A 26,327-nucleotide genomic window follows, 5' to 3' on the forward strand; every position below is an offset into this window, starting at 1 on the left:
CACACACACACACACACACACACACACACACACACACACACACACACACGGCTATTACCTGAAATGGGCTTCCATGCCTCCCTCACTTAAATAATCACCTACCTAATGCTCTTTTCTTTTTAATTTTATTTTTATAAAGCTGCTCACAGTAATTTGTTACATTCAATATTCCAACACCAGTCCCACCACCATTTCACCTTCCCACCACCATTATTTTGAATTTTCTCAACCACCACCCAAAGCTGCCCCAATAGCAGTCCTAAATAATTTATTTTATACTGATTATGAATAATCCACTAAAAGTGATCCCAAAAAGTTTTCCTAGAAGAAAGTATGCGAAGATTGTTGCACCTCACCCTGGAGTACACTCAGAAGTTACTCCTGGAAGTACTCAGGGGACCATATGATATGCTGGGGATCGAACCCAGGTTGACGCATGCAAGGCAAATGCCCTACCCACTGTGCTATCACTCCAGCCCCGCTAATATTTTTTTATTGAGATGGGTTGCCTTCTATGTTACATACCATTCAAGGTGGTGTGCTGCTCCTGTCCATCAGTGGTGTAGAGTATGAAATTCACATTCACGGCCACGTACTCTAGGAATTCTAAAATTTTAAATAGGTTGATACAGCTGGAGTTAAATTTTTAACTGGATGGTGACTTTGGGGTCCATAGGCATCTCTGAAGCTTGTTGCTCTCTTCTGAGTTTTATTTGTGTGTCTCTAGATCATGGCTGTTAATGAGCTTAGATGATGCCAGAGGGAGTTTCATGGGCATGACTGTCAGGTTGCTGATAGAACAGGGAGATGAGGGAAGGTTGTCCATTCCCAACTTCGTGAGAGCCTGGAGATTTCAGTCACAAAACCCACATAGAGTTTTTCAGCAGATTCGCTCATGGATGAGGCTTATCCCAAGCCTGTGGAGATCATCCATGAGCATGGCAGCAATTGGTTCTGGAGGTTTTTGACTGCCTGGGCACTGTTTGGGTGGGTGGTGGGCTTATCCACCCTGTTCCAGAGTGCCCCGGATAAGACTCAGCGTGGCATGGGGTCTGGAGGCATCTCTCCCTAATACATAACTTTTTTTATGTTGTGATTTTGGTTTTTGGATTTGAATCCTAGCATTGCTCAGGAACTACTCCTAGTTCTATGCTCAATAATCACTCTTGACAGGGCTTGGAAGATCATATGTGGTGCTGGGGGTTAGACCTTCATTGTCTACATGCAACTCAAGTACTTTTTTTTTAATTGAATCACTATGAGATAGAGTATTAAAAAGCTGTTCATGATTGGGTTTCAATCATGCAATGTTCCAACACCCATCCCTCCACCAGTGTAATTTCCCAGCATAAGTATCCCGTTTCCCTTCCATCCTCCCTCAAATCCCCCCACTCTTCTCTCTCTCTCTCTCTCTTTCTCTCTCTCTCTCTCTGTCATTTTAGGCATTGTGATTTGCAATGTAGATGCTGAAAGGTTATCATGTATATCCTTTTACCTACTTTCAACACTCGGTTCTTATCCAGAGTGACAGCTTCCAAGTATTGTTGTCATCCTTTTGATCCTCTTCCATCTTAACTATCCTCCAGTCCACATACACTCATGATAATTTCTAACCATTGACCAGTCCTCCTGGCCCCTGTTTTCTCTGGCCTTGAATAATAGTCTCATACTATTTTTTTAATACCCTACAAATGAATGCAGTCATTTTATATCTGTCCCTCCCCTTCTGACTCATTTCACTCAGCATGCTACTCTCCATGCCCATCCATTTATAGGCAAATTTCATGACTTTATTTTTTCTAACCATTGTGTAGTGTTCCATTGTGTAGATGTACCATAGTTTCTTTATCTAGTCTTCTATTCTCTGGAACTCAGGTTGTTTCCAGATTCTGGATATTGTGAATAGTGCTGCAATGAACATAGAAGTGCAGACGGCGTTTCTGCTGTGTGTTTTTGGACCCTCAAGATATATTCCCAGAAGTGGTATTGCTGGGTCAAGTGGAAGTTGTTTCTTTGTTTTTGAGGAATGTCCATATTGTTTTCCCAAAAAAAGGCTGAATCAGTTGGCATTCCCACTAGCAATGAATGACAGTCTCTCTCTCTAAGGATTCATTTTCTATAGAGTCACTAGTGAACATAAAGATTCTCTGACTATACTCAATCAGAAATTCTAGGTATGTGGTTTTAGAGTGTGTAATTTTGGGGTTGGGAAGAACTCCCATTAAGTACACAGGCAACCCCATGAGGAGCTATGTCTAGCAATTCTCGACCAATCGGGCTACTTATTTAACACTAGGACCCTAGATTGTTGTTCTGAGACCATCAGGGGCAAGATGGTGGTGCTCAGGCATCCAGGTCTACACCTGGAAATGTTGGGGGCCATAGGATACTGGGAATTGAATATTGGTTAGCTATGTACAAGACATGTGCCTCAACCCTTATATTATCTCCTTGAACCTGGAATTTATATTTTATAGGAGCCATACCCAGCAATGCTGTGGACCAAAGGAGAATGAATGGGAGGGCATGCAGCACCAGAGGTCATAGTAAAAATGGCACCTGTAAGACACATACCCCTACCACTTGAACCATATCCGTAACCTTGGAACATGTGTTTTAAAAAGCATTCCACTTGAGCTGCCAAGATGTGACCCCGGTGCCACACATGTGCAGCCTCTCTGCAGCTGCACGAGCATGATTCCAGAGGCCAGCTAAACTACTTTTGGTACCGACAGCTTCTTGCAGAAATGTCTCTAGACTGTGAACTAAGCTGTGGCCCCATGTCTGCCCAGGAGGGGAAAGGTTTTTCTCTCTTGTCTTTTCCTTCCTGGGGGGTTGGTGGGGGAGAGAGACAAGGTGTACTGGGGTTTTTTTTGGTGGTGGAATATGTGCACTGGTGAAGGGATGGTTGTTTGAGCATTGTAAAACTGAGACTTAAGCCTGAAAGCTTTGTAATTTTCCACATGGTGATTCAATAAAAATATTAATTTTATTTAAAAAAAGCACTCCAGTTGATTCTGAACAATATGTGTTGAAAACTGGTAGAATAACTAGTATTAATAACTATTTGAGGAAGATGATCAAGAGGATAATGAAAAATGTTTTTTGAAATCTCCGTATTCCACAATACTGACATCCCAGTAGGAGAACAGCAAATTAGATAGTATAGAAGCCCTATAAACTCAATAAGTGAAAACAATAACACAGAAGATTCAACTAGCAACAAACAGCTCCATAAATTCTCAGACAATGACTTTAACAACACCACTGTGAGAGATAGCAATTTTCACATTTCCTTTTACTGAACTAATTTTTTGATAATTCATTTACCATTTTGTTGTATCAAGCACTATAAAATAAATTATTTTATGCCTGTTACGGGAGCAGGCTTGGGGGATGGGTGGGAAACTGTGGACATTGGTGGAGGGACAATCAAACTGGTAGTGGGACTGGTGTTGGAACTTTAAATGCCTAAAACAACTGTATTGTGAACAACTTTGTAAAACTTGGTGTTTAAATAAAGTTATGGGGGGAAAATGCTTATGTTCAAAACAACTTAGCTGAGCTCCTAATTTTATAGTTCTCGACCATAGACTAATTGTTTCATAGTCATTTTAGTACTAACAGATTAGATACATATCTGTTAGATACATAACAGGTCCAAATTTAATGAATTAATCCTTGTTTAATTTATTACTTAATTTTAAAAATTTCTTCTTCAGTTTTACATATTTCTTTTCCTTTTCCCTATTTTTAATTTATTACATGACATAATGACTTAATTTCCAAGATAAATCCTAACTAGATGATTGCATTCATTCACATCCTAGAACAAGCCTTCACCCTCTTTTAGACCACTAAAACACCCACAGTAATTAAAAATATACACATATATATGTCTTTTTCCCCTGCACTAGTAACTAGAAATCACTGATGACAAACAAAACTGGCTAAGTATCCCAAATTCTAGAGAAAGCTGGTAATTTCCTATAAGATTTAGCAAAATGCAGTGGAACTCATCTTACTAACCTCAACCATCACCCTCACTCCCAATCTTCCTCCTCTAGTCTTAGAAGACTCAGTAAGGAAAAGGAAGATGCCAACACAGGAGCTATTGGCCCCATAGAAATAGTAGTGTCTGTGGTAAGAATATTTCCTACCCCTTACTTTCAGGAGCACAAGGACTGGATGCTCATCTCTCCCCAAAGTAAAGTGAGTGAGCATTTTAGAAAATATCCCAAAGGTTCATAAAGAAAGCCTCTTCAACAAAAGTGCTGGGTAGGACAGAGAAGAGATCACTATGACAACGATTATTGGCAATTATCACTCTGGTCAAGAATTGAGTGCTGAAAGGAGGTAGAAGGAAAAAGGATACACATGATAACCTTTCAGTACTTAATCTGCAAACCATAATGCCCGACAGAGAAAGGTGGGGAGAGGGGAAGAGGGAGAGCAAGAGAGAGAAGAAAAGTGTGTGCCTAGAGGCAGGCTAAGGAGGTGGGGGTAATAGGAGGGAAACTGGGGACATTGGTGTGGTGGAAAACGTACACTGGTGGAGGACAGGTGTTGGTTGTATGACTGAAACCCAGTCATGAACAACTTTGTAGCTGCGTATCTCATAGTGATTCAATAAAAGCAAACAGAAAGAACAGAGTGCTAAGAGTCAGTAAAGAAACAAACATGATAACCTTTCAGCACCTGTATTGCAAACCACAATGCCCAAAAGGAAAGAAGAAGAAAAGTGCCTGCTATAAAGGTAGGTTGGGAGGAGAGGGATGGGAGGAAAATTGGAGACACTGGTGGTGGGAAATGTACACTGGTGAAGGGAAACGTGATGGAACATTGTATAACTGACACTCGTTCATGAGCAGCTTTGACACAGTGTATCGCATGGTGATTTGATTGAAAATGAATAAATAAATACTTTTTTAAAAGAAAGAAACAAAAAGCAATGGTGCTAAGAAAACTGGGTAACTATATGCAAAAAAAAAAAAAAGGAATTGGACCCATATCTGACATCATACACAAAATGGATTAAAGGCTTCAAAATAAGAATAGGATTCACAAAACTCATTGAGGAAAATAAAGAACTCCCCAGAATCTGGACCTTAAAGATTTCTACAGTGATTTCGCCTCACTGACAAAAATAACAAAACCAAAAGCAAACACATGGGATTGCATCAAATTAAAAAGAGTGAGATAATTAATATGAGTGGTATAGCCGTATATTCAAAACACTGGCTCAACAAAACTGAAAACGTGAGATCTAAGCTGCAACCACTGAAACTTTGTAATGTGCCTGTCAAGAGGACAGGCGGGATGGAGTGGGGGTTGGTTGGAAAGGGAATATGAGATCATTGGTGGAGGGAAGTTGACACACTGGTCGAGGAATTGATGTTGAAATATGATATGCCTAAAACTCAACTATCAATAATTTTGTAAATCACAGTTCTTTAATTTTTTAAAAAAAGTAAATTAAATTAAAAAATATAAAGCTCCTACATGACAACAGAAATTTGAACTAAAATTAAAAAACATCCTACCAAATGGGAAATTTGCACACAATACATCAAATAAAGGTCTAATACTCTAAGTATATAAAGCGCTCACGAAGTTCAGCAACGGCAACAACAAAAATAATGAGCCGATCAAGAAATGGCAAGAGGGGCTGGAGTAGTACAGCAGGTAAAGCACTTTCTTGCACACGGCTGACCTAAGTTTGATCCCTGGCACTCACTGTGGGCCCCTGAGCCTGCCAGGAGTGATCCCTAAGCACAGAACCACTGTAAGCCATGAGTACACCTGGTGTGTACTACTCCCCCTCTCCCAAGGGAAAAAAAAAAAAAAGAAACAGAGGAAGTGAACAGACACTTAAATAAAGAGACCATGTAGGTGGCTAATAATCATGTGGAGATGGTTCATTGTCACTTATTATCAGAGAAATACTAATCAAAACAACAATGAGGTAGTACAGAGCTGGAGCGATAGTTCACCTGGGAGGGCATTTGCCTTGCACACGGCCAACCCAGGTCTCCAGCATCCCAGATGGTCCTCCGAGCATTGCTCCAAGTAATTCCTGAGTGCAGAGCCAGGCATAACCTCTGAGTATCACCGAGTATGACACAAAAAAAGAAGAAATAATGAGGTATCATCTTCCAGTAAAACAGCATACGTAAAAAAATAATAGGACCAATGAGATAATAGAGGGGTAAGGTGCTTGCTTTGTACCTAGCTGACCCTTGTTGGATCCTCAGTACTGAATATGGTGCCCTGAGCACCACCAGGAGTGATCCCTGCGTGCAAAGTCAGGAGTAGAGCGATGCTGGATGTAGCCCAAACCTCCTCTCCCCCCAAAATACTGGAAACAGTCAGTGTTGATATGCATGTGGTGGGCAGGGGCGGGGGGGAGGGGGAAGGGAGAGGGAAGGAATTCTCAATAAGCAAATACGTGAACAACCTATATGTCCAGCAACAGAAGAATTGAAAAATAAAAGGTGGCATGTTCTTTTTTTTTTTTTAATTTTTTTTTTATTTTTTATTTTTTTTATTGAATCACCAAGTGGAGGGTTACAAAGTTCTCAGGATTATGTCAGTTATACAATATTCAAACACCCCTCCCTTCACCAGTGCCCATCTTCCATCCCCAACCCCCCCAGTATATCTGCCGCCCCCTCCCACCTCCCTAGTCCCCACCCTTGTACGTGATAAGTTTCACTTCATTTGCGCTTATCTCGATTACATCCCATGTTTCAGCACACAACTCACTACCGTTGCTGGGGTTTCCCCCCAAAAAGAAAAAGACAGTCCTATTGCCAATGAGGCATTTGATAATTCTCCATTACTAAGCATATAGAGATATTAAGTCCTGCTGTTTGTTACATAACTTTTCTTTTTCCCCCTTGCCCCGCGAGGTGGCATGTTCTTAAAACGGAATCTTATTCTGTCCTGAGAAAGAAACAAATTCTGCAATTTGTGACATTAGATGAAGCTTAAAGGAATTATGCTACATTAAGTCAGAGACAGACAAATACCCTAAGATCTCATCCTATAGCATTTTTTTGTGATCTAAAAACATTAAACTCCTAGAAGTGGAGAGTAGAAAAATGGTTTTCAGAAGTTCAGAAGTGGGGAACTAGGAAAAATGTTGGTCAGATTATACAAATTTCACCCCACTTACCCATTTCACCAAACCTCCAAAATTCTCCCCCTCTGTTTACCTCTGAACTGTTCCTTGCATCTAAGAACTTGCTTTTGTTTTTGTTCAATCGTTTGCTGTATTTCTTAATTTTTTCACAGATGGGTGAGATCATGTGGGATTTGTCTCTTTTTCTTCTGAATGATCTCACTAAGCATAACCCTCCTAAGGTCTACTCGCCTTGTAAATAACTTAAGTTCTTTATTATGTCTCTTGCTTCCTCCTCATTATATAAAAACTTTTTGTCGGTTTGTTTGTATTCTATCTTGTTTTGTGACCAGACCCAGCAGGGGCTGTCCGCAGCTGCATTTTGAAAGGTGTGAAAACCCAAACTTTGAAAGACGTGGTTCCAGAAATAAAACCCAGGCCTCCCAAAGGTGACGCATGCACTGAGCTCCTTTACCAATCTCTGTGGCCCTCTAAAAGCTTCTTGAGAGGGGGGCAGAGTGATAGTACAGTGGGGAGGGCGTTTGCCTTGCATGTGGCCAACCCAGGTTCAATCCCTGGCATCTCATATGGTCCCCCAAGCACCATCAGGAGTAATTCCTGAGCAAAAAGCCAGGAGTAACCCTTGAGCATCATTGGGTATGGCCCCCCACCCCCCAGAAAAAGAATAAAAAAGCTTCTTGAGAATGACATTGTCTTGTTGCTCACTTCTGTTTCTTAGAAAAACAGGAATCCTAAAATATATTGATTATAAAAGATAATGGGATAATATTTTCCGAAGAGTTGAAACTATCTACAGTTAAGCCTTCTAACAATAGCAGCCTCTTTTGGAGGGGTGGGGTTCATACTGCCAGTGTCACTTTTAAGTGTAGCATCCAGATATGTATGTATAATAGCTCAAGTTATTTGATTAAGCCCAAAGCACAGAACAGTTTTGAATTTCTTTTGTTCAATAAATGATACATAAGAGAGTATCAATTTTTGGCAATTTTATTACACTATTGGCTTCTATAAAGATTCTCTAGCAGAGAGACTCTTGCCCGAATGCCTGACTGTCTTCCCTGGGGCCCCTCGGAGGGGATGGGCTCCAGCTTCCCTCCCCGCCCTGAGCAGAGCTCCCGGCAGCTGAAGACCACCGGAACCTAGCTACAGCCATGCTCGAGGCCCCTCTCCACACGCTCAGGCAGGCCTCACGCAGAGGAACCAGGTGTGTGTAATCCCATCAACGGCCAACATCCAGAGACTTAAAAGCAAGCTCCCAGAAGCTACAAGATATCTTGTAGCCTACTTCTCCCTCTGGGAGAAACTGGCAAGCTTCTGAGAGTTTCCTGCCCACATGGGACAGCCTTGCAAGCTTCCCATGGTGTATTCATATGCTAAATCCAGTAACAAGCTGGATCCCATTTCCCTGACCCTGAAAGAGCCTCCAGTGCAACATCGTTGGGAGGGCAGAGTCGAGAGAGACTTCTAAGATCTCAGGGAAAGGACGAATGAGAGGTTACTGAGCCCACTCGAGAAATCGATGATTAATGGGATTTCATGATTCGTGATTCGTGATTGGCTTCTATTAAGTGTACGATGAACTTAAAATTGCCTTTAAAAAACAAATATTTCACAGGGTTAGAGATAGTATAATGGAGAGGGTGCTTGCCTTGCATGTGGCCGACCCAGGTCAATCTTGGCACCTCATATGAGCCCCCAAGCCCCAACATGATGGATCTCTGAGCCCAGAGCAAAGAGAAAGCCCTGAGCACAAGTGGGTGTGCCCCCCTCAAAAAAATAATGTCCCTGAGTCCCCTGAGGGGACTCCTGCACCTGTTACTTCTTATCTATCTCTTCTCCCCTTTTCCTTCACTCTGTTTCTGTCTTCCCTGTACCCTGGGGCCAATGGTGATCTAGGTACCCCGTCCTTAAACCATTGCATTTCCTCATCCAGTTACTTCTAATATCACATATAAGTAATAACATCTTGTGCTTGCCCTTCTACTTTTGACTTATTTCATTACACACGTTATCTTCTGTATAGTATTCCATTATGTATATATACCAAATCTTCAAATGATGGAGTTAAATATCCAAACCATCAAGTCAACAACCTGGAAATCTCAAGACCCAAACTTTAATAACCAGATCTAAAAGGTTCCTGTCAAGATGACAGGCTGGGGTTAGGGCGGGAGGTAGGAAAACCCATGAGCACTGCCAGGATGTGACTCCAAAACAAACAACATGTTACGTTTGTATTGTCTAGTGTTTCCAAAGTATGAGGTTGAGATGTAGTCTATATGGAAAAGGTCTACAGGCCGTGTTCTGGTGACCCTATAAAATCTGTCAGGGAATAATTTTGGAGCTGATTTGGGTAATGCTTCTCATTACCAAAATTTGTTTTCCACATAAAGTTCAAGGACAAATGGGAACAATGAATTGTTATATTTAAGGCAGAATTTCATCCACTAAATGGAAAATCAAGAGAGTTCTGTTACATCTTGGACTTAAAGCCAAAAAGGCTATTTAAAAAAATCATTCCTTTTAAGTGTGTAAGTGGAAAGATGCCAGGGTATCCAAGATCCTTTTATACCACAGAAGACTTTCCAGAGGAGAAATCACATGATATTAAAGCTATAGGGACCAAGGAAAGATTTTTTAATACATATATAATTTTTAATTGACTCACTGCAAGATACTGTTACAAAGCTTTCATGATTGGGTCTCAGTCATACAACATTCCAACACCCATCCCTCTACCATTTCCCACTACCAATCACCAGTACTCCCCATATCCTGCCAGCCACAGCCACAGCCTGCCTCTATGACAGGCACTTCTCTCTCTCTCTTTCTCTCTCTCTCTCTCTCTCTCTCTCTCTCTCTCTCTCTCTCCATCCCTCTCATCTTATTGACAAAATAGAGAATTATAATGTCTGTGATAGTGTCATATTATATGAGCTAACTTGAAATGAACTTCTATGCCTAATACATAATTATTAATGACTGGTGATAGCAGTTTGGGGGGACTTTTTTTGGCTTTTGGGGTCACACTTGGCCATGCACAGGGGTTACTCCTGGCTCTGCACTCAGGAATTACTCCTGGCGGTGCTCGGGGGACCATATGGAATGTTGGGGATCGAACCCAGGATGGCGTGTGCAAGCCAATTGCCCTCCCCACTGGACTATCACTCTGGCCCGCGTCCACTATTTTCAAAGATTTTGTTTTCCCACCCAACTTCCCGAAATTTCTACTGTACTTAAAACAACAAGAAGATAGTGGCCTCTGGGTTTCCTTCTTTTTCAGTTTTTCGAATTTTTGTGGGCCACACCTGGCAGTAATCAGGGTTACTCCTGACTCTGTGCTCAGGAATCATCCAGGCGGTGCTCCGACAGTCGACCTGTAAAAACTGTATAACTAAGACCAATCCTCTGAAACACAGGGGTAGGCCCTCACTTTGAGGAAAACGTCTGTAATAAATTTCTCTATTCTTTTCAAATATGGGTGGGGCATCCATTGGCACCACACCTGACTGTGCTCAGGGTTTACTCCAGATTGTGTGCTCAGGGGTCACTCTTGGCAGTGCTTGGGGGACCATCTGTGGTACCGGAGATTCAAACCAGGGTTTGCTGTATTCAAGGCAAGCACTTTACACCCACTTTACCTCTGGCCCAAGAAACATATAAGAGAGAATGAGAAGATTCAACACACGTACGGAAAAACAATTAGCTGGAGTGAAGAGAAATTCACTGAAATAATAATAACAGCTGGGTCTTCCAATATTGAAGAAAAATTAGGGGTGCTGGAGTGATAGCACAGTGGGTAGGGCATTTGCCTTGCATGCAGCTGACCCAGGTTCGATTCCCAGCATCCCATATGGTCCCCCAGCACCGCCAGTAGTAATTCCTGAGTGTATAGCCAGGAGTGATCCTTGTGTATCGCTGGGTGTGACCCAAAGAGCAAATAAATAAATAAATAAATAAAAATAAGGTATGTCATAGGAGAAGCATCATATATGTGAGCTAGCCTCACATAGACTTGATCTTGGCATTTGGGACACCATCTGGGTACATGGCTTGATTAAAAATCTAAGCTGCTCCAATTACAATTGGTTTTTCTAAGTCTGACCAGTGCAGGGTTGCTTCCAGGTGGGTGGGGGGGAGAATAATGTCTGCTCCCTCCATACCTGGTCTTTAAAACTACTGTGTAACAGGCCTTGCACTCCCAGCACCCCTTCATACTGGACTAGAGACTCCCCAAAGCGATCTTGGAAACCACCGTTGAAAGAATCAGAGCTCTCGAAGCCTGAATCCCCCTCTGTATTTTGTTGGGCTTAGCTTTTGTGACACATCCAGCAGGAGCTATTCTTGACTCTGTGCTCAGAATCTCCCCCAGGTGGTTCCCAGGGTAATGTGTGCAGGGCCAGGAACCAAACCAGGGTTGGCAGGATACAAGGTAAGTTTGTGAATCCCCATATTATCGCTCCAGGCCTGCACCTTCTCCTATGTGGGATAAAACTCCCACACCCCTGATGCCATCTAGACTCAACTAATAATAAAACATGAACTTTTTGCTCTAATTCAATCACTGAAATAGGAGGGAAGTTTTTTAAATAAATGTCTCTTTGAATTGATTGTGATGATTATTTTAGATGACACCCTTAAGTCTGTCCTGCCCATTTACGGTTACTACATTTACTAATTTGTCGTAAACTATTTTTGTCATAAACTAATTTACTACATAACCTAATTTGTCATAAATTATTTTGTCATGAACAACAAATGACTGCATTATTACAGACCCAGTATGTATCTGGTATACGTATTCTTTGTGCCAAGACACAGGCTGCGGAGTCAGGGAGCTAGCTTAAAGAACTGGACCCCATACTGCACAGCTTGCATCTGAGAGGTCTAATCTCCATCCCTGGCATCCTATGTCCACCCACCCCAGCCAGATGTGGAACCAGAGGCCCCCTAGCACCACTGGGCGTGGTACAATGGCCCCAGCACTGCTGGGACAGGGCAGTATTTAGGTCAAGCATGAAACTGTCTGATTCTGTTGGCAGAGTATTTCCAGAAGAGCTTCTCAAGTCCCCAGAGCACTGCTCGGGAAAGCCCCCTCCAAAAAAAAAGAAAAGAAAAAAGAAAATGCAATGGTGACCATGATCAATCAGCCTTCCCAGAAATTATCCAGTAGTGAGGAAGAGAGATAAGAAAAAAATTAAATAAGCACAGTTTGTGCTAAGTGCAATTAAGGATATAAAGAAGATGAGAAACAGCATCTGGGCTAAGACTGAGTCAGTCTTAGCTGAGAAGAACTTGGGAAAGGCACGTATCAGTAATGTCTAAGCAAAAATGGGAACGAATGAGTAACCTAGGTGAGTTTTCTACCACAAATTGACTTAAAACAACAGAAGTGAGTGATCTCACAATTCTACAAATCAGAACTCGGGGTAGACTAAGCAAATTCCTCCATTTCCGTTTCCTAATAATATGGTGTCAGTCAGCCTAGCCCAACAACCGAGGCTTTGGCAGAGAATGCAGCTCCAAGTTCATTGAGACTGTCGGCAGAATTCAGTCCCTTAAAGTCGTAGAGTTGAGGTCCCCATATTCTCACCCACTGTACACCATCCTACACGCAAGATTGTGGCCCCCTGGATCCTCAAAACCAGCAGTGATTGGTCATACCCCTTCCATAGCCCACATCTCTCTGACCTCAGCTTTTGCCTCTTCTTTCCTTATCCTATTAATCATCCCATTTAAAGGCCTCTATTCTAATCACAACTGCAAATTCTTGTTTGCTGTGTAGCAGGTAACATATCTATGTTCAGGGGATTTGGGTCGGCCCACCAGAGTCTGAAAAACACAGCTCCAAAAAATAAAGGGTAGCAGATGGAGCAATAGATAGCATAGGGGGTAGGGCATTTACCTTGCACTCGGCGAACCCGGATTTGATTCCCAGCATTCCATATGGTCCCCCGAGCATCGCCAGGAGTGATTCCTGAGTGCATGAGCCAGGAGTAACCCCTGTGCAATGCTGGGTGCGACCCAAAACGCAAAAAAATAATTAATTAATTGATAGATAGATAGATAGATAGATAGATAGATAGATAGATAGATAGATAGATAAATGATAAAATAAAATAAGGGCAATAGGAAGTAAATGGCCCAGCTTGCAAGTAAATGGTAAGCTTGCCTGAACAGGTAGGGAGAAAGCAGAGTGAAGGGCAGAACCATTGTAGATGATACCATGGAGTTATTTCTAGAGCAATTTTTTACTCACTTGAATGGTACAACATTAAACACTATTTTGAACTTTAATATCAATCTTAGTCACTCTGAAGCAGAAAGTGTAGCATAAGTCATCTAACTTCCAGTCCATTCTCTCTTCGACAAAACCAAACACCATTAATTTTTTTTTCACCTCTCTATGGATAAATTGCTCCTAACAAGCTTTAACCTGAGACATTTTGATTCTTGCCTATGGAATGTTCTCAAATATTTATTTGTATCTGTCACAGGATATATAGAATTGACATTTTAATGTCAGGGAACAAAATTTAAATTTCAAAAGAACTCAAAACATGAAGAAGAAACGTTTGGGTTTTTTGTTGTTGCTGCTGGGAATGGACCTTCGAGCCTCACACATGGGGCAAGCGTTGTGTTGCTGAGCTAGTGCCCAGGGCGCAAGGAAGAGTTTATCCCAAATTTTTTTTTAATTTTTTTCAAATTCGGAGCCAGAGAGATGGTACAGCAGGCAGGGCACTTGCCTTGCACACCTGGTTCAATTCCTCGTGCCACAGCGAGTCCCCAAACATTGCCAGAGTGATCCCTGAGCACAGAGCCAAGAGTAATGCCCTAAGCACTGCTGGATATGGCAACAAGAACACACAAAAGCATTTTCTTAATGTAATGGCCAACAAAAAACAGATTTCTCTTTATTTCCCAAGATTTCCACATAGACTTTTAGGGCAGTGCTTTGTGGTTAAATGTTTATAAGAATCGCACCTGTGTTGTGGTCTGTTTTTACATAAACTTGCACCTGCAGTGGCTTTTCACACAACTGCTATTTGGAATTATTTGTCAACCACTTGGCCATCGTGTAGATTGTCTTTCACCACACTACTTTCTGAATTGGTTATAATTTACAGCTTATTTCTAAAAATTCATTTGACAAACAGCTGTACAAATTTCACAATCATCTCATGATTTCCACAGTCACACAAGAAACAGATTCCCAGGAAAAAGCACAAGCAGTATGCGCCTCGATTCATTAACTCCAGCCCCCGGTTTATTATTACTTTAATGAGAGTATAATTTTTTCAGAGAGAAACCTTGGCTTTAATCAAATACATGAGTTTTTCTTCTCCTGTAATTGCTAATCTCTATTCTAGATTTTTTGTTTTATTTATTTATTTTATCTACTCTATTATTGTTATTGATGTCTTTTCCATTTAGCCTTTTGTTTATTTCATGCTGCTGTTCTATGGTCTCTAGAATTTCTACTAAGAAATATGCTGGCTCTCCTAGAGGGGTGTTCTCTGACATACAATTCTTCGCTTTGAATGTTGCTGTTGACATTCCCTTTTTATAATTATTTTTGGTTGTTTTAATTGTATGCCTTGGTGAGCATCTGTTTCAGTTTATTTTATTTGGAATCTTTTGAGCCTCCTGGATCTCAGTGCCTACAATCTTCTCAGCTTAGGGAAGGTCTGAGTTGTTAATACTGCAAATAGAACTGGGGTTGAGGCAGGTAGCAAAGACACAGTACAGAAGTTAAGTTATTTGCCTTGCAGGCAGCCGACCCCAATTCAACCCCCAGAACCACATAGTCAACCCCAAACATTTCCTGAGAGTAAAACCAGGAGTAATGCCTGAGCACCACTGGCTATGGTCCAACCTACATCTTCAACACTACAGTTCTTAACATATCTTATATTCTGATCATTTATAATATGTTGCAGGTAGGTAGATAGCAGGAGTGGGGGGAATCCGTAATGAGATTTTGAGGGAAGTAACAAAACTAAGATGTGATTTAATGAAGTTAAATTCCAAAAGCATAAAGGCAACACCCAGATGCAAAAATGGAGGCACAACCTAGAGAAGGGTAGGTCCTCCCAGAAAAGGAGAACTTCAAGAGAAATAAAAGGCCACGATAAAAATATGGGAAAGACTAACAAGAGTTCTGACTTGAAGCTAGAGTGATAGCACAGCAGTTAGGGCTTTGCCTTGCACGTGATCGACCTGGGTTCGATTCCAGCATCCCATATGGTCCCCCAAGCACCTCCCAGAGTAATTTCTGAGTGCAAGTCAGGAGTAACTCCTGTGCATCCCTGGTGTGACCCAAAATGAAAAAAAAAAGATATGTTATGTCGGGGCTGGAGCAATAGCATAGAGGGTAGGGTGTTTGCCTTGCACGTGGCCCATCTGGGTTCAATTCTCAGCATCCCATATGGTCCCCCCGAGCACCGCCAGGAGTAATTCCTGAGTGAATGAGCCAGGAGTAACCCCTGAGCACCGCCGGGTGTGATCCAAAAAGAAAAAAATATGAAAAAGAATTCAGGCTCTACCTTTTGGCCACATCGGGCTACAAAGGCCCAGGCAGAGCCTGTAAGAAAAGGCCCATTATAAAACTGTAAAGAAAGTCCTCCCCCCACCCCACCACCACCACCCCTCTCCATCTTGGATGAGACAAATAATTCCTCTTTTACATTATGGCATACTCTCCATTTCAGGGTACTCATCATCTCGAGCTGAGATGTGTGCTCTCAGCTTGTTCTCCTTGGCAGAAGCCATGTGCTCTCTGGAGCTTGTCTCTTCATTATTAGTCTTCTCCTGAAATTCTTTTCTGCAAAGGAAGACAACAATCCAGCAGAACCTGAGCACAAGTTAGAACTGACTTCCCTCTCCTGAAAAGAGCAATTCCTTTACCCACAGCCAACGCGCCAACCTCTTCTGTGCCTCTGGCCTTGTTTTCTCCAGCTTTGACGGTCCCTCTTTGCCGGCACTGACACCCACTCGCACTCCAGCATGGTGCCACTGATCCCTGAAGCCTCGGAAGACCCTCAGCCACAAGCCACAATGCAAGACTTGGGACTTCCTGTCCCTCCTTCCAGCATTGCTTGATTCTCCCCTGAGAGTTAGTGATCTGTGTCTGGGCGTTGTAGGAGAAATAAGCATTAGCCCACTCTGAATAAATAAGGGACACACATTTATCTTTTTTCCACTGTACCTATTATCTGCTTTTGTGTATGTGGTACATAGTTTGAAGAAAACAAATGCCCTCAGCCAGAATATGTATATAATTTAAACCATGCTTTTAAAATTATTTTTACTGGTATTTGATTATTTTAAGTCTGTTAACTTGGCTACATACTAATTAGAAGCTCAATCAGGCAGCTTTAGATTACTTAATTATATATCTAAAAATTTTTAGCCTATCAGGGTTAGAGAGATAGTACAGGGGTGAGGCACTTTCCTTGCATGCAGCTGACCCCGGCCCTCAAGGGTCACCAGGAGTATCCCCTGAGTACACAGCTAGGACTAGGTCCTGAGCACCATTGGATATGGCCCCCAAAACAAAGATAAGAATAATAATTTAAGCAATCTTTCAATAATAAAGGGAATCTTGGTTTTTAAAAAAAAGACTGCAAACTATTCTATTTGGTGCTTAGTAAAAGTATTTTGAAGTTATTTATCATTTACTGCCATTTATCAAATTTGCAAGATTTCTGTCAAATAATACATTCATAGCATTTTAGGTTTCTTTTAATCATTTTTAAAAACTTACTGAAATGTAACATATACCAATTAAATGACTTCATTATTTTACTAGCTATTTTTCAGTTTTTTCATGTATGAATAACTATATTAGACATTACAAGGTCACAAAAGTGACTATCTGAAAGAATAGTATATAAATGGAGAAAATATTTAAAATGTTTAACGTAGGAAGCTCCCCATGGTGTATTCAATATGCCAAAAACAGTAACAACAAGTCTCACAATGGAGACATTACTGGTGCCTGCTCGAGCAAAATCAATGAACATAGGAAGAGTTAAGGGACGACTGAATACTAATAGAAGGAAACATAACAGAAAACAGCCTGGAGAAGATATGATTTTAATTGGATCCTGCAGGACATCTGAGAACTGAGATGGGACAGCCTAAGCAAAGGCCTAGATAACTCAAAGAGAGAAAAGCAATGACGAGTATTTCAGTTTTCCTAGAATGTATAATTCATTTTTATTAAAAAAAAGTAGTAGGAGAACATATTTTTTAAAAGTTTAAACCTGATAAAGATAGGCCCTTAAAAAAAAATGTTAGGCCTAGAACAATGGAGATATTACTGGTGCCCACTCAAGCAAATCAACGAACAACGGGACGACAGTGCTACAGTGCTACAGGCCTAGAAGGAAGAGTGACTAATGTAATATTTTACCTAGATTTGGTTTCAAAAGATCATCATTGAATTATCAATGAATAATTATCATCACTATAATTATCAATGAATTGTTAGCATATAAACAAACAAATCTACAAGGTTTTATGATAAAGAGGGATTTAAAATTATTAAGTTTGGAGCCAAGAAGACAGTACAGTGGGCAGGGAACTTGCCTTGTCCAACCAGGGTTCGGTCCCTGAGCATCACCAGGAGTGATCCCTTCGCAGAGAGCTGAGAGTACGTACAGCCAGAATTGGCCCCAAAACCAGAAACAAATAAAATTATTAACGTGGTGGTTTAGAAAATAGTTAGACAGAATTTAGTTGTATTAACGTGGAACAGAAAGCAGTGTCACTTTTATTAAAATCTGGATTTTGTAATTAAGACTACCAAACCAAGTCATTCTTAACAAAAGCTTAGAAGACTTCGTGCTAATCACATATTATAGTAGCAACTATATAACTTGCTTCCAAATCACATGTATGATTTTTGCTCTTAAGTAGATACAAAACTTAGTTACAAAAATAATCTATTACCTTCTGGTTTCAGAGGTAAGTGGTTTCTGACCAAAATGAAAGCAGATGGCAACTATACTTATTCCCTTCCATTTTTTCCCTACCACCAAAAACTAACTTCTTTCATTTCTACATCCAAAAATAGGTCAAAGAGTTTCTGTGAATATATAAAATTTTCTAATTTGGTTGCTAACTATTAAGACAAAGAATATTTTTCCATTATTGCTCTCATATCAAATTATTTTTATGATCGTTACGTCACTAGACACTAAAAGTATACTTTATCTTGACAACTTCAGTTAGCGCAACCTAGTCTAAAAAAGTTTTTGGTGCTTAAAAAATTATGTCATTTTTAACAATTTTTTTCTCTTTTTTGCAATGCCAGGGATCAAACTTAGGTCCTCCACATACAAGGCATGCAATTCTACCACTGAGCCGTATTCCTGATTAAAATTAGTACATATTTAAGTAATAGCATAAGTTTATGAAAATTATGTATTAAATATTTAGTATCTTAAATATTACTTATAGATTTTTTTAAAAAAACCTGTGGTGGTGACTGACAAAACAAGACTTCTATTCTGATAAACTGATACTGAGTTTAAAACCTTTTTTTATTCAAGAACTGACCTATATTCTAGATATTAAGAAAATGATTATATGACTCCAGACTAAATAGGACTTATAGACTAAGTAGAGGAAATAAGAAAGATAGAAATTTATGAGACATTATGGGAGTGAAAAAATAAGCACTTTATTGATGATCCCAGAAAATTTTAAGGTGATTTTTAAATTAGTTTTGACTAAAGGCAGGAAGGCAAATCAGTGGCATAGTACTTGCCTTGTGTGTGTGAGGCCCGGATTCAGTCCTTAGCACTGCAAAAATCAAATAAAGCCAGTCATAAGTGGGACTGTGGGACTGTAGCTCAGCTAGTAGGAATCACATAAGTGAGGCCCTGAATTTGATTACACACACACACACACACACACACACACACACACACACACACACACTCCAGAAAGTGTAGAAAGGAGTCAAGAATAAGTGCTAACTGTGCAAGTAATACATACACAGAAACATAAGCAGTAAGTCTATATTACAGCAAGAGTGCTATGTTATGCACAGTTTAAGATACACAGATGAGTGGAATCCTAAGGAGTACAGAATTTGCTCCTATAGATATTAGGAAGCTTTAAAGGACCCATATGGGCCATATGGGTTATGGGCCCATATGGTCATGTTTTGCTGGTGTATAATTTAATTGAAGCTCATATGTAAACAGTTGATTATTCCCTTTAGTTCCTAGCACATTATCATTATTGGTTCATAGAAGGTGCCTAAAATCACGAAACCCAAATTATAATAACCAAATTTATTATTTTTATTGAATCACCATGAGATACAGTTACAAAACGTTCATGTTCGAGTTTCAGTCATACAATGATCGAACACCCATCCCTCCACCAGTGCACATTTTCCACCACCAATGTTCCCAGTCTGCCGTCCCCATCCCATACCTTGCCCTGCCTCTATGGCAGACAATTTCCCCCATACTCTCTCTACTTTTGAGCATTATGGTTTGCAATACAGATACTGAGAGGCCATCACGTTTGGTTCTTTATCTACTTTCAGCACACTTCTCCTTTCCCAAACAATTTCTCCAACTATCATTGATTTAGGGATCCCTTCTGTATTCCAGCTGACTTCTCCCCCAGTTCATGAGATAGGCTTCCAACCATGGAGCAATACACCTGGCCCTTGTGTCTACTGTCTTTGGGTGTCAGTCTCACATTATGTTATTTTATATTCCACAAATGAGAGCAATCGTTCTATGTCTGTCCCTCTCTTTCTGACTCATTTCACTTAGCATGAAACTCTCCATATCTATATACACTTATAAGTAAATTTCATGACTTAGCTCTCCTAAGAGTTGCATAGTGTTTCACTGTGTAGATGTACCAAACTTTTTTCAACTAGTCATCTGTTACCGGGCACTCGAATTGTTTCCAGATGCTGGCCATTGTGAACAGTGCTGCAATGAACATACAGGTGCAGATGTCATTTCTACTGTGCTTTTTTGCCCCTCAGAATATATTCTCAGAAGTGGTATTGCAGGGTCATATGGAAACTAATTTTTTAAGGAATGCCCATATTGTTTTCCAAAAAGGCTGGACCAGTCAGCATTTCCACCAACAATGAGAGTCCCTTTCTCCCCACATCCATACCAGCACTGGTTGTTCTTGTTCTTTTTGATGTGTGCCAGTTTCTATGGTGTGAGATGACATCTCATTGTTGTAATAACCAAATTTAAAAGGTGCCAGTCAAGATGGCAGGCTGGGGCTAGGGTGGGAGGTAGAAGAGGGAAGCTGGAACACTGGTGGAGGGAAGTTGACACTGGCGGCGGGATTGGTGATGGAACATTGTATGTCAAAAATCCAATTTTGCAATTCACAGTGCTTTAATAAAATAAAATTTTGAAAAACAAGAAGTTTCCCATCCTAATGCTCCTAATCTCCAAGCCTCCGCCTATTCTTTGTTCTTGCACTATTTTGTGTCTAAAATAAAATTAATTCTAGCTTGTTTTTCAAGATTGTGTACTCCCTCAAACATATACCTCACTTGCTTATCTCTATGGTTTGCTTTTTCCACTCCGGAGAAGACTATGGTTTTTTGAATGTACACTTCCTCTCTTTCTCTGAAGTCTTTCTAAGCAAGTTTCATTCAATAAAAACTGTCTTGGTAGATAGTTCTTAGATAGTAGATAGTAGAGAGATAGTACAGCCTGCCTTGCACGCTGGAGAGCCTGGTTCCATTCCCAGCATCCCATATAGTCCCCTGAGCACCGCCGGGGTGATTCCTGAGTGCAGAGCCAGAAGTGACCCCTGAGTATTGCCAGGTGTGGCCCACAAACACCAAAAACAAAGACGAAAAATAAAGAAACCCAAAAGCCCCTCTCTTGCCTCACTGAAAAAAATAAAAATAAAACCAGAATTCTGTGCCGACAATAAGGTCAGACTTTTATTCACATCTTTTTAAAATTCATGATATGCTATTTTCTAATTTCATTTTTTCTCCTGAATTTTATTTTTTGAAAAATTTTTGATCAAAGCACAGCACTTTCCAAAGTCATTCATAGTTACAATGTTCAAGCACCAGTCTCACCATCAGTGTCAACTCTACCTCGGTACCCCCCTTCCCTCATGTACCCCCCAGCTCCCAGCCTACCATCTTGACAGGCATCTTTTTAAGTTTTCTAATACCTTTTAAAGGTTTTTAAATACATTACATAACGTTTATCCTTTGAAAATTATTGAGTTCAGTGAAGTGTTTACATCAAGTCATCTTAAATATTTATATTGTCTTGATGTGCTGTGGAGTCTCTTTTGCTATACCGAGACTTCCTGGTGGAAACAAGCAGTCCGGCTCAGCAATTCTTCCAGAAGAGGACACCCGAGCCGTGTGCTGGGAGCAACTGGCCCCCACCCCACAGCCCTCGGAGACTGTTGCTCATCTTGGAGAGACAGATGGGATTTTAAAATTAAGGCTGGGGAGTAGGTCTGTGGTAAACTATTTGCCGTCACGAGTGAGGCCCTGAGTTTGACTCCAGGTACCGGCCTATTCCTCTGAGAACCAGCGGGAACAACCTTCTCGGCACCTTGCAGGGAGGGTAGCACCTAAAAATAGCTGGGTGGGTGGGTGCCACTCAAAACACAAAAGCTCAGGGGCTACAGCGATAGTGGATAGGGCACTTGCCTTGCATAAGGTCAACCATGGTTCCATTCTTGGCACCACATACGGTCCCCCAAGCCGCACCATGAGTGACCCCAAAATGCAGAGCCAGGAGGAAGCCCTGAGCACCACCAGGTATGGCCCCCAAACAAAAAAAAAAAAAAAAGCTCAGCAGTGGAACACCTGCCTTGCATACGTGATGCCCCGGGTTTGATCCCTGGCATTGCAAAAAAACAGAAAGTTAAATATTTGTGTGGAGAGGGAGGGTCGGAACACCGCACAACGAATTAAACTCAGACAATTTCCCTGCCTGATGCTTTAACCCCTCGCTGCTGCCCTGACCCTTAGCAGAGAACATGGGGTTTCTTGGTGGTGAACCATGCACCCTGATCAGGACCCCTATTCTCAGATAAAGTATTATCTTTTGATTATATTACAGCCTGATTATTCTTTCTGGTGGAAACTGCAAATAAAAGTCACCATTTTGTATAATGCTTTATAATTTATATATATTTTTTGTTTTTGTTTTTTGGGTCACACCCGGCGATGCACAGGGGTCACTCCTGGCTCTTCACTCAGGAATCACCCCTGGCGGTGCTCAGGGGACCATATGGGATGCTGGGATTCGAACCCGGGTCAGCCGGGTGCAAGGCAAACGCCCTACCCGCTGTGCTATCGCTCCAGCCCCTTTAATTTATATTTTTTAAATTATAATGATTTATAATGCTGCTGTAAATGAAAAGATAGGGTCTCATGCATCCGATGTCCCACCTCCACACCCTACAGGGCGTTTGCAGCCCTTGGGCATCGTCTCAAAACCTGATCCCACAACACATTCACCCTATGAACACACCCACCTCCCCGACCCCCACCCCCGTGCAGTAACACTTCTAAAGATATCTGTGAAAAATTCTTCCCTCACTACCACCTTTCTCCTCAAATACTTTAATCTGGAGCCCTGGGTTCATTCAAATTCACTCTGCATGCACCCCCTCTGGAAAAAGGTCTGAAACTTATTCACACAGCGGAATCCAAAAGCCCGCTGGCGGACGCCCGCGCCGGGTTCCTGCATCAGATTTGTTCCCCTAATCTCCCCAAATCTGTTTTCACAAATGGAAAAGTATTTGTAATTAATCCTGAAATCCATTCCAGCTCAAGGTATCTTCTTGAGGGATGTCTGCAATTTCATGCATTACCTTGCTCAGTTTTATGTGGCATATGAGATGACATGATAATCAGAGTGTTATTTCAGTACTTATTCATTAAACGAATATTGATTTCCCACTCCATGCCAGATACTGTATCCGTTGTCTTCGAGATGGACAAGGAGATATGAAAGAACTGAGGAAGACAAAGGGAGGGAAGGAGATCAGACGGCTGATGATTGAGCTACTCTTCTTTGTGGTTATTTTTAGTACAGCAGAAATCTCGGGAAGTTGGGTGAGAAAACAAAATCTTTTAAGAACGGTGGCCCCCAGCCGGAGTGATAGCACAGGGGTAGGGCCTTTGCCTTGCACGGCGCAGACCTGGGTTCGATTCCCAGCATCCCATACCGTCCCCCAAGCACTGTCAGGGGTAATTACTGAGTGAAGAGTCAGGAGGAACCCCTGAGCACTGCCGGTGTGACTAAGAGTAAAAATAAAAAATAAAAAATAATTTAAAAAAAAGACTGGTGGACCCATCCTCCGACACCGTGTACCGTGTACTAAGACAGGGGTAAATGGCATGTTGCCTTCCGCAGCTAAACGGTGGGAAATGAGCGGTTTTTATATTATTTAATATCAGAGATAACCCACCGCCAGGAGTAACTCCTGAATGCAGAGCAGGAGTAACCCCTGAGCATCACCGGGTGTGACCCAACAAGCCAAAAAAATTTAAAAAAAGTAAAAACTGCATTTCAACTCCTGGGGGTAGCCCGGAAAGCGTCAAATCGCGGAGCAGGGGTCTGCCTGTCCACTGTCGCCCTTTGGGGACACCCTAGAAGCAGCACCCCAAGGGGCACAAATGCACAGCGAGCACCGCGCTGGAGGCAAAGCAGCATCCAGCCCCGGCCTCGGAGCACAGTGCCCAGAAATGAAGCATTTGGGTTCTCCGTAGGGGGAGGGAAAAAAAAAAAAAACAACTAATTAACATTCCTAAGGCGAGAAGAACAAACGCTGCCCCGGAACGCGAGTAAACGCGCGCTGATGTGCGCGCGCAGCGGCACAGCGCCCCCTGCCGGCCCCTCGACCCCGCCGGCCGCTGCCGTCACGATCCCGCGCCCAGCCCCGCCCAGGATCGCGAGACCAGGCCCGGGCGCGTCCCTAAAGCGCTCCGCGGAACTGAGCTTTCTCCGACTCTTGTTCCTACCCGGACCGACGTTGGCCGGAAGCGTGCCTTCCGGGGCGGAAGTCCCGGCGCCGCGCGCCGCGCGAGAGCATCCTGGGAGCCGGAAGTCGGAGCCCGTTCCTGCCGCTGGCCGCGGGTCCCGAGCGGCCGCAGACTCGCGTGGGCGGAGCGCGCGCGTGGCCCGGACGCGGGGAGCAAGCGGTGCCCGAGAGTCCGCCGCCGGCTGGGGACCCCGAAACTGCGAGCCATGGTAGGGAGATCGCGGCGGCGCGGAGCAGCCAAGTGGGCGGCGGTGCGAGCCCAGGCGGGGCGCGACCTGGAGGACCCTGACGGCCTCGAGGCGCCCCCCTCGCCCGGCGACTCCAGCTACTACCAGGATAAGGTGGATGAGTTCCACGAGGCCCGCTCTCGGGCCGCCCTGGCCAAGGGCTGGGGCGAGTTGGAGAGCGCCGACGAGGAGGAGGACGGCGAGGAGGAGGAGGAGGAGGTGCTGGCCCTGGACGTCGCCGACGAGGACGACGAGGATGGAGAGAGCGGGGACGAGGAGGACGACGACGACGAGGATGACGGGAGCTCCGAGCAGAGTGAGGCCGACGTGGATCCCAGTCTGTCCTGGGGTCAGAGGAAGAAACTCTACTACGACACGGACTACGGCTCCAAGCCCGGGCGCAAGCAGACGCAGCAGGAGCTGGAGGAGGAGGAGCAGGAGGAGGAGGAGGAGGCCCAGCGCATTCAGAAGCGCCTGACCCAAGGGCTCCAGGAGGAGGATTTTGGCATCACCTGGGTGGAGGCCTTCGCAAAACCCGCGTCGCAGGAGAAGGAGATCGAGACGCGGGTCGTCAAGGACCTGGCGAAAGTGTCTGCGAAGGAGAAGCTGAAGATGCTGCAGAAGGAATCCCCGGAGCTCCTGGAGCTGATCGAAGACCTGAAAGTCAAGCTGGCCGAGGTGAAGGACGAGCTGGAGCCGTTGCTGCAGCTGGTGGAGCAAGGTGTCATCCCTTCTGGAAAAGGGAGCCAGTACCTGAGGACCAAGTACCACCTCTACCTGAACTACTGCTCCAACATCAGTTTCTATTTGATCCTGAAAGCCAGGAGGGCCCCCGTGCACGGCCACCCCGTCATCGAAAGGCTTGTTACCTACCGTAATTTGATCAACAGGCTGGCGGTCGTGGATCAGAAGCTGTCCTCGGAGATCCGTCATCTGCTCACACTGAAGGATGACCCTGAAAAGCTCCGACTGAACCTCAAGGCCCGGGCCACCCGGATCAAGCCAAAATCGGCTTCGAGGACCGGGGCCGCGACCACCGCCGATAATTCTGACGAGTCCGACTTAGACGAGGAAGCGGCATTGAAGTACTACAAAGAGATGGAAGAGAGGCAGACGTTGAAGCGGAAGAAAGAGGACAGTAGTGCAGAAGAACAGACGACGGCAGAAGATCCAAATGCGAAAAGAGCCATTACTTACCAGATTGCTAAAAATAGGGGGCTCACACCCCGGAGAAAGAAGATCGATCGGAACCCCAGAGTCAAACACCGGGAGAAGTTCCGGAGAGCGAAAATCCGCCGCAGGGGCCAGGTCCGCGAGGTTCGGAGAGAAGAGCAGCGGTATAGCGGCGAACTCTCCGGCATCCGTGCCGGCGTTAAGAAGAGCATCAAGCTTAAATAAAGCTTTCACTTACCTACAATCTTTTTTTTACCTACAAATCTTTGATGATGCTTTTAGATTAATAAATTTTTACTTTTAATTGATAGTTATTGTATTATGTGCAGTACCTAACCTACAATTTTAAAAGTTCTTTCCTATAGGGACTTTACAGATATTGCTGTCTTATCTGTCCTTTTCACATAAGGTATGCTGAGTACTGTGGGAGCATTATGAAGTCTTTGGTGAAAGAAATGAAAAAAGCTCGGTATTTTGTATATTAGGGACCTAAAGAAAGTACACAGCTAGCTTTGCAGCACCTAGCACTGTTAGATAAGGTTTCACATTTAGGAGAATGCGTCTTTGGTCATCATCTTGTTTTTAAGATAGCCTATAAGTAGTCCTGACATTTCATTTGCCAAATTATAATTCTTCGGCGGGGCTCTTGTATATGTTAATGTTCAATGTTAAGGATTTTGTATATTCTAAATGGGTATGAAGAGGAACCTGGGCTAAAAGTAGATGGGAACTTTTGTTATAAGTAGAGA

General features: G+C 42.8%; 1 protein-coding gene across 1 annotated transcript; it reads left to right on the top strand.

Moving 5' to 3' along the window:
* The first annotated feature begins 24,158 nt into the window (after window positions 1–24,158).
* On the top strand, window positions 24,159–25,886 carry UTP3 (UTP3 small subunit processome component). Its single transcript, XM_004622230.2, has one exon. It carries the CDS (start codon window positions 24,385–24,387, stop codon window positions 25,801–25,803), a length of 1,419 nt encoding a protein of 472 aa, XP_004622287.2. The 5' UTR covers window positions 24,159–24,384; the 3' UTR covers window positions 25,804–25,886.
* Window positions 25,887–26,327: the final 441 nt, after the last annotated feature.

The sequence above is a fragment of the Sorex araneus genome, chromosome 5, assembly GCF_027595985.1.
Source record: "Sorex araneus isolate mSorAra2 chromosome 5, mSorAra2.pri, whole genome shotgun sequence".
NCBI classification, from domain to species: domain Eukaryota; kingdom Metazoa; phylum Chordata; class Mammalia; order Eulipotyphla; family Soricidae; genus Sorex; species Sorex araneus.

Coding starts and splice junctions, on each gene's coding strand:
- UTP3 (XM_004622230.2), top strand. CDS start 24,385: ATGGTAGGGAGATCGCGGCGGCGCGGAGCAGCCAAGTGGGCGGCGGTG.